Raw genomic sequence first — 13,144 nt, forward strand, 5'->3', positions numbered from 1 at the left:
ATAAAAATGAGAAAAAAATTTGGGGTTTCAGATTAGCAAAAATTAAATAACAATGATAATATCCATTGCTGGGAAAGGACTGAGAAAATGTGTTCTCATCCACTCCTCTGGGAGGGTGCACTCCTGGGGAAACCTCTATAGGAGCCATCAGGCACTCCACATATGTCACCTGAATCAGCTCTCAGCAACCTGCAGCAAGACGTGGGTCTGAAGGATGAGGAACAGCTCAGACCCTTAGGGAAGAAGCACATGTCTACTTTGTTCCTACTTTCTATGATCTTTCATCAAAGGGTTCCCAACCCTTTCCCAATTCTCAGCATTATATTCATACAGACAAAATGCTTTGCCCCAAACACATCAGCCTCTGTTATACACCTGGAATCTCAGCATCGTGCCCCTTAATTCTTGCAAGGGCATGCAGGTACAATCCATCGCATACAGAAAATGATCTTTGTATTAGTTGGTCATGAACACTCAAGTCCAAAGGGTGGCAGAGGAAATGTCTTTATTCACACCATTCAATTGCTTTTCAATCAATAGAGAATCACTTCCAAGTAGGAAAACAAGGCTCACTTTTCCTTTTGTCTCCCTGCTCCACTTCTGAGGCCTACTTTGGACTTGGACAATACCTTGGGTCCCAGAACTCACTATTTGTTATGTCTTTTCTCCTCTCAAATTGCGAAGCACACCGGTCCTTTAAGTGCACCAATAATTCCGTGGTGATCAAAGAATCTCTTTTATTCTTCCTATGCCTTTAAGGAGCAGTGGTGGAAATCTCTCCCCCTGGATCATCAGCACAACATGAAGGTTCTATTCTAGGTAGTTGGGCTACCGGGTTGGATGGTGGCAGCCTGGGAAACTTCACCCCAGGGACACCTCTCAGCTGATGTACCATCTCTGTCCTCCTTCCTTACAGCAGGCTCTAGGGACTAGCTGCTTTCCTTTCTTATTTAAATATCTCATTATCTACTGTATAACTTTGCCAGAGCATGGATAGAATTTCTCCTTTGCCTCGGGGAAATATCACCGCCTTATTTCCACAGTGAGGTAGGGACAATAATCACAACCACTGAGAGGTTACTTTGTTCTGTGCATTAGGACCTCTGTATGCTGTTCCTCACCACCTGTCGAGATGGTAACTGAGACATCTTCAGTTGCTCTCATTTTACTTCTGAGTTTAACATCTCCAAATTCTCCCCCTTTCTGGCACATGCCTTGCTCTCTAGCGGACAGGTAGGTGCAGCCCTGGTCTCCACTGGATAGTCACCTTTCTGAGGCCATCTGCCCAGGTGGCACTACCCACAATACCAAAGCCTCTCAGGACTACTCCCTCCTAAAGAGACAGTTGTGTTCAGTCATATAAAAAGCCAGGGCTTTAGTGGAGCATAGCTGAAGCCCTAAATTTATAATAAATCTGAGATCATGCTTGTTGAATTGATTCAAGGGAGACTGTCAAGAGAAATGGCAACACAGTCATGGTGCTTTTGTCCCAAATCTTGGTTTACAGATCAGGTACATAGAGCAGATGCATTTACATTAAGGAAAGATTTTTCAGTACTCGCTGCTTGATTTCTTGAATTCAAGCTCTTTTGCTTAAAAAACTGGGTACTAATCAAATTTGAGAAAAGTAACCTTGCTTTCTCATTGATTTATTTTTTCAGAGGCAATTTAGTTGCATATCTCCATATTAGATCAATTATGACTGAACCCTACTTATCAGCTCTTCTCTATTACAAGTAATTACTTATAGATAAAGCTCCACGCCTAGCCATAGTCTCTTCTCTTAGTGATAGGTTCATAATACTGATCTCTTGTTTGCTGTGAAATCCATGTTAGGTTACACACGTGAATGCAACATGCAATTGTTTGTTCTTGCCTTACCAATTATGCACAAAAAAACACACTTGCATTTAAAAGTCTCCATGGAGCCCAGCCACTGCTTTCCAATGCACTTATTTTATTTACTGTAGTAGCATGTTGGTCAATATTTTAAATCATGTTTTACTTCTATAGCAGTCTAGCCAAGCCCCTGGAAGACAGAAACTGAATGCTAATAAGCTTCACACTGAGCCTCAACTCCCTGCCCCATACAATAAAAGGCACTTGGCATATTCTCCTTTTTTTTTCTTTTCTTAGATCTCTGTGCAGAAGGTCAGTGTGGTCCCTGCCATTTTCTTCTTATAATGCTCATCAAATTTCTCATTCATAGCCACAGTGAAATGGTATTTCCAGTCTCCAGGCATTCCTGTAGGGCATCAAAAAGTTCATGAGTGGCCCTTTAGTCTCTCCACCTACCAACCCAATGGACCCTCAGCCCCATCCACCTTTCTTACCACTACTGATGGAACCTCAGCCCCATCCTCCTATCTTCGCATCACTAATGGACCCTCAGCTCGATCCTCCTTCCCTCCCACCACTTGGTCCTGTGGCCCCATTGACCTACTTCTCACCCCTGATGGTCCCTCAGCAACATCCACCTACCTTGCCACGACTGATGGGTCCCTCAGTTCCACTCACCTACCTTCCTCCCACTGATGGTCCCTAACCCCATCCACCTGAATTTCCCTTCACAAGACACATGTCACTCTCATGCTCCCTTCTTCAAATTCCACAGGCTCCCCTGAGAGCTCTGCCTGTGTTGCCTTGTTGTGCCCCCTGTTCGTGATTGGCTCTGGGGCATCCAGCCTAATGTCCAGAACTGGTTACCGTCATGGACCTCCTCAAGCACTTCCTGTATCATTTCCTCAGGCACAGTGAAACATCTTACAAGGCAACAGTTTCCTCAGTGGATAAGATCTTTCTTATTGGGGAGAATTAAAGACACTTCATTCTGAGTTTCAAGATGGCGGTGGCTGTGGCGGTTGGCGCGGAGTAGCCGAGGTGGAAAAGGCGGCCACTGGGCCTTAGGCAGCTGGGAAACTTGTGGACCTTCCTCTTGCCGTCTCTTAAGGGAGGACCACTGCTGGTGGCCAGTTGTGGGGGCTGACCGCCACTTTGCCCTTGGCAGGAGAGGCTGCCTCGTTTACAGGCAACAGCTTTGAAGTACGGAGCAGGAAAAGAACTGTTTCTCAGCTGCAAAAGCGAGTCTCTAAACAGGGAACACAGCCAGGATCCTGGAGGCCGGGGCCGTGCTGAAGGCGGCCAGCTGCCCTATTCATGATTCGAGGTTTCAGGCCGGCATAAAAGAAGGTTCCTGGGAGCGCCCGAGCCACGCGGCGGGACTGAGCAAGCAGTCCGAGGTGGCGGGAGCCAAGAACGGGGAAGGCGAAAAACCAGAGGCAGAGAGGGAGCGCCCGACCTGGCACAGCCCTGTGAGTGACCCCCGACCCGGCCCTGCTCAGGGGGCAGATGCCCGCCCGGCTTCCGCCTGCATCACCGGGCCACTCACTGCCCCCGGGGCTGCCTCCATTTTCTCAGGTGGTGGCAGCTGCAGCCTGGCTCAGCCAAGCCTGTCCTCCTCGCCTGGCTTGGCTCCTCACTGAGCCTTCCCACTTGCTTGCCCCAGCACGGGGCTTCCCGGGGCCTGCAGGCCGGCCTCCCCTCCCACTCCCTCCGTGGTTCTCTGGCGGGGCTGGTGGCGTGAGGCGTCCCGGCCAGCGTCGGGAGGGCAAGGAAGTACGGGCGGGGAAGTACGGGCGGGGCCGACTGTCACTCCACCGCACCCTGGGCTCCGCCCCCAGTAAACATCCTGTTACTGGGAGGCAGATACTGTCTCTGCGGCCACCAGTTTGGAAAAATTCCTAACCAATTTCTGGTTAGGAATAGTGTGGTTAGAGAGTTCCCAAGTCCGCTTGAACCTGCCGGAGAGCTGACTGCAGGCGGGCACCGGACTCGGTCCACGCCGGGGGGATACAAAGGTGAACCGTGTGCTGCGGGCTCCTCCCCCGAGGAGCTCACGCTCTGGTGTGGGAGATAAGACAAGTACACAAATAACCGCGATACCAGGAGGAAGGTGATAAGTCCCGAGAAAGATCTACACAGTGCTACAAAGTCACCCAGAGCGACCGGTCGTCTGTGCCTAGCAGAAACCTGGTAGACTTCCTGGGCGAGGCGGTACCGAGCAGGGTCTTGAAGGCCCAGCTGATACACGAGGGTTGCAGAAGACACGTCCCCACCCAGCCCAGTGCGCACACAGCGGGCAGACGTCCAGCTAGGGAGGTGGAGACTCAACAGAAACCACACACCATGTGGGGTCGCCACTGCACGATCCAACAGCCTGGGCCAGAGCGCACGGAACAGGGAGAAGTCCTGCACGGGAAGTGGAAGCTCAGCAGAGATCGCACACCCTGTTGTATGTGATCCAGCAGCCCAGGAGAGTCCAAGCTGACCAGAGAGGTGGCTCCCCGGAGAGGCCCAAGACCCGAGGCAACCATACACACAAGGCACTAGAGGCCAACTGAGCAGTCACGGAGGTAGCCATACGAAATTGGCAACCAGAGCAACATCTTAGTTAGTCAATAGTCTCAAACCAGTAGACTGTGAAACCCCCTGCAACAATGAATAAACATCAAAAAAAAGATACCAGAAATACAAAAAATCAAGAAAGTACACCACCAAAAGTTAATAAATCTCAAACTCTAGATCCTATAGAACAAGAAGCCCTTGAAATGACTGACAAGGAATTTCGAGTGATAATTCTAGGGAAACTGAATGAGATACAAGAAAACTCAGCTAGACATCATGATGAAATGAGGAAAAGTATACAGGACCTGAAAGAGGAAATGTACAAGGAAATCAATGTCCTGAAAAAAAATGTAGCAGAACTTGCTGAACTGAAGAAGTTATTCAGCGAAATAAAAAACACAACGGAGAGTTTAACCAGCAGACTCGTTGAAGTTGAAGACAGAACCTCTGAACTTGAAGATGGGCTGTTTGAAATAACACAAGCAGACAAAAAGAAAGAAAAAAGAGTCAAAGACATTGAAGAAAATCTGAGAGAGATATCAGACAACCTTAAGTGCTCAAATATCCGAGTCATGGGTATTCCAGAAGGGGAGGAAAACAGAGATTGCATTGAAAACATATTCAACAAAATAGTGGCAGAAAACCTCCCAGGTATAGGAAAAATCACAGATCTTCAGATCCAGGAAGCTCAATGATCTCCAAACATATTCAACCCAAAAAGGCCTTCTCCAAGACATGTTATAGTCAAATTGGCAAAACTCAGAGACAAAGAGAGAATCTTAAAAGCTGCAAGAGAGAAGCGTCAAATCACCTATAAGGGAGCCCCAATCAGGCTAACATCAGACTTTTCATCACAAACCCTAAAAGCTAGAAAGGAATGGGATGATATATTCAAAATACTAAAAGACAAAGATGGCCAGCCAAGAATACTCGAAACTGCAAGGCTATCCTTCCGAAATGAAGGGCAAATAGTATATTTCTCAGACAAACAAAAACTGCGGGAGTTCACTACCACACGACCACCCTTACAAGAAATCCTCAAGGGAGCACTGGGTTTGGTTCCTGAAAAATAACTACCACTGCCATAAAAACCCAAGAAAAATCAAAACCCACTAGTATAATAAAAATGGCATTCATGAAGGGAAAACAAACAAAGAAAAACGCTATCTACAACCTAAGGAACCAACAAACACCGAAACCAAACAGTAAATCAGAAAGCAAGGAACAAAAGACACCTAAGACAACCAAACAACCAATAAAATGCTAGGAATAAATCAACACCTTTCAATAACAACTCTTAATGTAAAAGGCTTAAATTCCCCAATCAAAAGACACAGACTGGCTGACTGAATCAAAAAGGAGGACCCAACTATATGCTGCCTACAACACACCCACCTCACCGATAAAGATTCACATAGACTAAGAGTGAAAGGATGGAAAAAGATTTACCATGCAAACAGAAAAGAAAAACGAGCAGGAGTAGCTATTCTTATATCTGACAAAATAGACTTTAAACTGAAAACCATAAAAAAGAGACAATGAGGGACACTACTCAATGATAAAAGGACTGATCCATCAAGAAGACATAACAATCAGAAATATGTACGCACCCAATGTTGGAGCAGCCAGATTTATAAAACAAACTCTATTAGACCTAAAGAAGGAAATAGACACTAATACCATAATAGCAGGGGACCTGAACACCCCACTGTCAATATTAGACAGGTCATCTAGGCAAAGAATCAGTAGAGAAACACAAGATCTAAACAAGACTCTAGACCAATTGGAATTGGCAGATATCTACAGAACATTCCATCCAACAACCTCAGAATATTCATTCTTCTCATCAGCACATGGATCATTCTCCAGGATAGATCACATATTAGGTCACAAATCAAGTCTCAATAAATTCAAAAAAATTGGAATTATCCCATGTATTTTCTCAGACCACAATGGATTAAAACTAGAAATTAATAACAAAAGAAACTCTGGAAACTATACAAACACATGGAAATTAAACAGCATTCTACGTAATTACATATGGGTCCAAGAAGACATCAAGCAGGAAATCAAAATATTTATTGAAACTAATGAAAATAATGATACCTCATACCAAAACCTGTGGGATACTGCAAAAGCAGTATTAAGGGGGAAATTTATTGCATTAAATGCTCACCTCAGAAGAATGGAAAGATGGCAAGTGAACAACCTAACACTTCACCTTAAAGAACTAGAAAAACAAGAACAATCCAAACCTAAAGTTAGCAGACGGAAAGAAATCATTAAGATCAGAGCAGAACTTAATGAAATTGAAACCCAAAAAACAATACAAGAGATCAATGAATCAAAAAGTTGGTTTTTTGAAAAGATAAATAAAATTGACACACCATTAGCATGGCTAACAAAAAAAAGAAGAGAGAAGACTCAAATAACAAAAATTAGAAATGAAAAAGGCGATATTACAACTGATTCATCTGAAATACAAGGAATCATTCGAGACTACTATAAACAACTATACGCCAACAAATTTGAAAATCTGGAGGAAATGGATAAATTTCTGGACACACACAAGCTCCCAAAACTGAACCATGAAGACATAGAAAATTTGAACAGACCAATAACAATAAAGGAGATTGAAGCTGTTATCAGAAGGCTCCCAACAAAGAAAAGCCCAGGACCAGATGGATTCACAGCAGAATTTTACCAAACATTCAAAGAGGAATTGACACCGATTCTTTACAAACTATTCCAAAAGATTGAAACAGACGCAAATCTCCCCAACTCATTCTATGAAGCAAACGTAATCCTGATACCAAAACCAGGTAAAGATGTAACCAAAAAAGAAAACTACAGGCCAATATCCTTGATGAATATAGATGCAAAAATCCTCACTAAAATACCAGCAAACAGAATACAGCAACACATATGTAAAATTATTCACCACAATCAAGTGGGATTCATCCCAGGGATGCAAGGTTGGTTCAACATACGCAAATCAATAAATGTGATACACCATATTAATAAAGTCAAACACAAGAACCATATGATCATCTCCATAGATGCTGAAAAAGCATTTGATAAAGTTCAACACTCATTCATGACAAAGACCCTCTATAAGTTAGGTATAGAGGGAAAGTATCTCAACATAATTAAAGCCATATATGGCAAACCCACTGCCGATATCATCCTGAATGGGGAAAAGCTGAAAGCTTTTCCATTAAGAACAGGAACTAGACAAGGACACTCACTCTCACCACTCCTATTCAACATAGTGTTGGAAGTACTAGCCAGAGCAATCAGAAAAGAGAAGGAAATAAAGGGCATCCAGATTGGAAAAGATGAAGTCAAACTGTCCCTGTTTGCAGATGACATGATCCTATATATCGAACAGCCTAAAACCTCTACAAAAAAACTCTTGGAATTGATAAATGATTTCAGCACAGTAGCAGGATACAAAATCAACACACAAAAATCAGTAGCATTTCTTTTCTCCAATAATGAACATGCAGAACGAGAAATTAAGAAAGCCTGCCCATTTACAATAGCCACCAAATAATAAAATACTTAGAAATTGAGTTAATCAAGGATGTGAAAAATCTCTATAATGAGAACTACAAACCACTGCTGAGAGAAATTAGAGAGGATACAAGAAGATGGAAAGATATCCCATGCTCTTGGATTGGAAGAATCAACATAGTGAAAATGTCCATACTACCCAAAGTGATATACAAATTCAATGCAATCCCCATCAAAATTCCAAAGACATTTTTCTCAGAAATGGAAAGAACTATCCAGACACTTACATGGAATAATAAAACACCATGCGTTGCCAAAGCAATGCTGAGCAAAAAAATAAAGCTGGAGGCATAACACTACCTGACTTTAAGCTATACTACAAAGCTATAATAACCAAAACAGTATGGTACTGGCATAAAAACAGACACACTGGTCAATGGAATAGAATAGAGAATCCAGAAATCAACCCACACACTTACTGCCATCTGATCTTTGACAAAGACACCAAGCCTATTCACTGGGGAAGGGACTGCCTCTTCAGCAAGTGGTGCTGGGATAACTGGATATCCATATGCAGGAGAATGAAACTAGATCCATACCTCTCACCATATACTAAAACCAACTCAAAATGGATTAAGGATTTAAATATACACCCTGAAACAATAAAACTTCTTAAAGAAAACATAGGAGAAACACTTCAGGAAATAGGACTGGACACAGACTTCATGAATATGGCCCCAAAAGCACGGGCAACCAAAGGAAAAATAAACAAATGGGATTATATCAAACTAAAAAGCTTCTGCACAGCAAAAGAAACAATTAACAGAGTTAAAAGACAACCAACAGAGTGGGAGAAAATATTTGCAAAATATACATCTGACAAAGGATTAATATCCAGAATATATAAGGAACTCAAACAACTTTACAAGAAAAAAACAAGCAACCCAATTAAAAAATGGGCAAAAGAGCTAAGTAGGCATTTCTCTAAGGAAGATATACAAATGGCCAACAGACATATGAAAAAATGCTCAACATCACTCAGCATCCAGGAAATGCAAATCAAAACCACATTGAGATACCATCTAACCCCAGTTAGGTTGGCTAAAATCCAAAAGACTGTGAACAATTAATGCTGGCGAGGTTGCAGAGAAAAAGGAACTCTCATACATTGTTGGTGGGACTGCAAAACGGTGCAGCCTCTATGGAAAATGGTATGGAGGTTCCTCAAACAATTGCAGATAGATCTACCATACGACCCAGCTATCCCACTGTTGGGAATATACCCAGAGGAATGGAAATCATCAAGTCGAAGGTATACCTGTTCCCCAATGTTCATCGCAGCACTCTTTACAATAGCCAAGAGTTGGAACCAGCCCAAATGTCCATCATCAGATGAGTGGATACAGAAAATGTGGTACATCTACACAATGGAATACTACTCAGCTATATAAACGAATGAAATACTGCCATTTGCAACAACATGGATGGACCTTGAGAGAATTATATTAACTGAAACGAGTCAGGCACAGTAAGAGAAATACCACATGTTCTCACTTATTGGTGGGAGCTAAAAATTAATATATAAGTTCACACACACACACACACACACACACACACACACACAAAACGGGGGGGTGGGGAAGAAGATATAACAACCACAATTACTTGAAGTTGACACGACAAGCAAACAGAGGGGACATCGGTGGGGGGAGGGGAGGAGGGAGGGAGGTTTTGGTGAGGGGCAACAATAATCAGCCACAATGTATATCGACAAAATAAAATATAAATAAATAAATAAATAAATTTTAAAAATAAATAAATAAATAAAGACACTTCCTTCTGCACAAGTGAAATTTGGATATTAATGATCTTCTGCAAACTGTTGCATCTTGGCAGTCAACCACTGCAGAACTAATGAATTGTTCCTCCAATTCTCCTTTTAGTTTATTTCTGCTGGTTTCCCACCCCTTGGCAAGAAGATTAATCTGAAGTGCTTGATAACAATAGTGAATTCTTAATTCTAACTTAACCAGTGAATTAGAATCTTCAAGTATGGGGTCTGGGAGTTTGGGTTTTTAAAGATTATTTAGATGCACTCAGGTGGACTGGTATTTGGGACCCAGTAGTACAGCTCCCCCTGTACTTTCTTATCATTAACTTTATGCATCTATTATTCTGTCTATCTAGACTGTTAACCTCCTGAGAACAGACATAAACAAAGTCTCATTAATCCTTCCACACACTCGCTCATTCACTCACTCAACAGGCATTTATTGAGTTCCTACAAGGTATGAGGCCCTGTACTAGATACTAGTGGACAAAACTGAACATGATATTCTCTTCTGGACAATCTATATTCTTGCTCTGGAGACAGACAGGAAAATAAACAGCTACAAAGCTCGGTGCTAAGTGCTAAACTAGAGCTCTGAACCAAAACAGTGATGGACCAACGGAGAAGGTCCCCAAGGCTGCTGAGAGGATGCAAGAGAAAGAGATTTTGGTTGTGCTGGGTCTTATATTTGCAAAGAACAGGGATCCTCAAAGTGGCCAGCAGCATCAGCACCACCTGAGAAATCATGAGAAGGGTGAACTCTAGAGCCACTCCCAGACCCACTCAGTCAGAATCTCTGGGAGTGGGGCCCAGCCACCAGTGCTTTAGGGGGTCCTCCAGGGACTGTGATGTGGACACATATTTTAGGACCACTGGCATCAGTTTTCAATAAGCAGACAGGGTGAAGGGGGCAGAGACCTGTAATAGGACTGAAATGTATCACTTGCTCCTGAAAACTAACTATAAAATTGTTTTGGCTCATGGGGCAGAATATTTTTTAGAACTTAGTTAAATAAATATCACCCACCTTTCCTCATGAATGGCGAGATGGTGTGATTGTATATGTTGGAAGGAACAGCAGTTTGGTTGGCCATGGGATTTTCCTTCATTACTTCAAATGAGGTATGGTGGACGATCTTATTTATAACGTCCTCTGACAAGGTTTTCTCTAAGAATTCCAGCATCTTGTGGATCTCACGTTTTGGATTCTGACCACAGGAAAAAATGGCATTATGGGGGTGGGGTGGAGAGAAGACATTGGCTAATTCAAGAGACAGCTTATTGTACAGAATGTAATCATAAGGAGGCTTTGCTGGGTCTCACCAACAATGCTCGGTAGCACTTACCTTTTTCATGTCTTCATAGAAGAGGTAGAGGATCCGGTGTTGGTATTTTGCAGCCCACCACCCCTTCACGTGGTCATACCAGGACCCATACATCACTGGAAGAGGTAGGGGCGCTGTTAGTTCTCAGGACCAGGGCCAAACCCAAGGTGATAATTTAGCATCTCTTTGAAATAAGCCTCCATATCTTTTATTCAGCTTATTTAGTGATGGGTAAGTAATTTTCTGTTAATAAAAGGTGCCCATCTTTACACTTTAAAGCAAATACTTTTAATATACATTTATTATATGTGACTTTGCCCACCTGGACTATGTCTTGGGACTCACCTGAAACCATGTAGGTGATAAAATACTTCACCTGTTCCTTGTACTTAGTTCCAGATTCAACTACTGACACAGGCAGCTTAGTGTTAGGGCTGCAGACCTCCTGCCGCCCTCACCTCGTAGCTGTGTACCCAGTTTGCAAGTGCATAATCAGAAAGACGCAGCAGCAGCAGAAATAGAGGTGCCACGAGGGAGAACTTTTAGTTCCCTTTATGGGCTAAGTCTATTTGGCAAACATGGGATACATCTTCTTTTCACCAGTAGGTAAGAAATGAGTGGAGACCTGAGTTAGCCAGTACCACATTTTTATTCCTTCCAGTGATGATCTAGTGTCCCTGATAGACTGGCACTCATGGCAGCTCTGTGGTTTGCTTCTGGGGAGTAATTATAAGCACAGTAGTAATCTTTATTGAGTGTTTGCTATGTTGCAAGCATTGTGCAAAGTGGACATGAAACTTTCTGAAGGATAACAAAAAACATTGTCATCAGGTGATAGGTCCACAGACCAAGGAAGCAAGTGGGTGAAATGTTCTCTGCTGAATGCGTATGAGCAGAGATGTGCGTTTGCAGTTGACTTGAACCCTGGCATGTGTCATGCTGACTGACACACGTGTTAGTCAGGGTTCTCCAGAGAAACAGAACCAACGGAGTAACCAACAGGAGAACATATCCATGTATATATATATGTGTGTGTACATAAACGGGTACATATACAAGTGTGTGTATATACTTCCAAAAGTTCATCGAAAAATAGAATTGGAAGATAATGTGAAACTTTTTGTAAACTAAACTTCTTGAGGTACCTTTGTATGTTATATATACAGTCACATGTTGTTTAATGATGGAAATACATCCTGAAAAATGTGTGGTTAAGTGATTTTGATGTTGTAGGACCATCATAAAGTGTACTTACACACATCCTAGATGGTATAGCCTACTACAAACCTAGGCTGTGTGGTGTAGCCATTATAATCTTGTGGGACCACTGTCAGACATGTGGTTCATTTTAACCTAAATATCGTTATGTGGTACCTGACCATGTATGAGTATTTTACGGAATTGGCTCCTACAATTGTGGAGCCTGGCAAGTTTGGAATCTGTAGAAAATCAAGCAGGATTTAATGTTGCAGTCTTAGGGAAGAATTTCTCTCCTAGGAAACCTCAGGTTTTGCTCTTAAGACCTTCCATAGATTGGCTGAGGCCCCCCACGTCATTGAGAGCAATCTCTTTTACTTAAAGTCAACTGATTGTAGGTGTTAATCACCTCTATAAAATACCTTCACAGAAACTCCTGTATTGGTGTTTAATTAAATAACTGGGTACTACAGACCAGCCAAGTTGACATGTAAAAGTAGCCAACACAGCACAGGACTCTAGGGGAATCGTAGAGGCTTAGATGCTTCTGCTTCCCTTGCTCCCACTCACCTTGCGCTCCCAATAATCCCCTCTACAGATATCAGGAAATCCATTCACCTAGAGCCCTCTCTAGATCTGTAACTAACGTTCCTTATCATTATCTGTCTCTCCTCTTTCTTCTCATTTGTTTCTAGAGAAATTGTTCTGGCAGAGGTATCTTTCTTGAGTCACTTGAGGGACATGCTTGATGGAGATTATTTCTTACTGACTTTTCCACAGAGTCCTGTTTCTAAGCAGGTTGTATTTTGGAAGTCATTTCATTTGGGTCTTTGTTTTTCTCAAGGGAATATGAATGTTGTGGTCAGATTTG

The 13,144-nt window shown here is 42.6% G+C and overlaps 1 protein-coding gene across 1 annotated transcript in view; it reads right to left on the reverse strand.

The window, feature by feature from the left end:
• Positions 1-498: 498 nt before the first annotated feature.
• LOC134369726 (sulfotransferase 1C3-like) overlaps positions 499-13,144 on the reverse strand; it is a 30,907-nt gene continuing 18,261 nt past the window's right edge. The window contains exons 6-8 of the mRNA XM_063086398.1: positions 11,098-11,192; positions 10,779-10,959; positions 499-2,245 (exon numbers count right to left, since the gene is read on the reverse strand). Of these exons, the coding sequence (XP_062942468.1) occupies positions 2,133-2,245; positions 10,779-10,959; positions 11,098-11,192 (389 nt within the window). The 3' untranslated portion in view covers positions 499-2,132. The remainder of the gene's footprint in view (positions 2,246-10,778; positions 10,960-11,097; positions 11,193-13,144) is intronic.

The sequence above is a fragment of the Cynocephalus volans genome, chromosome 2 (genome assembly GCF_027409185.1).
Source record: "Cynocephalus volans isolate mCynVol1 chromosome 2, mCynVol1.pri, whole genome shotgun sequence".
In the NCBI taxonomy this organism is placed as follows: Eukaryota; Metazoa; Chordata; class Mammalia; order Dermoptera; family Cynocephalidae; genus Cynocephalus; species Cynocephalus volans.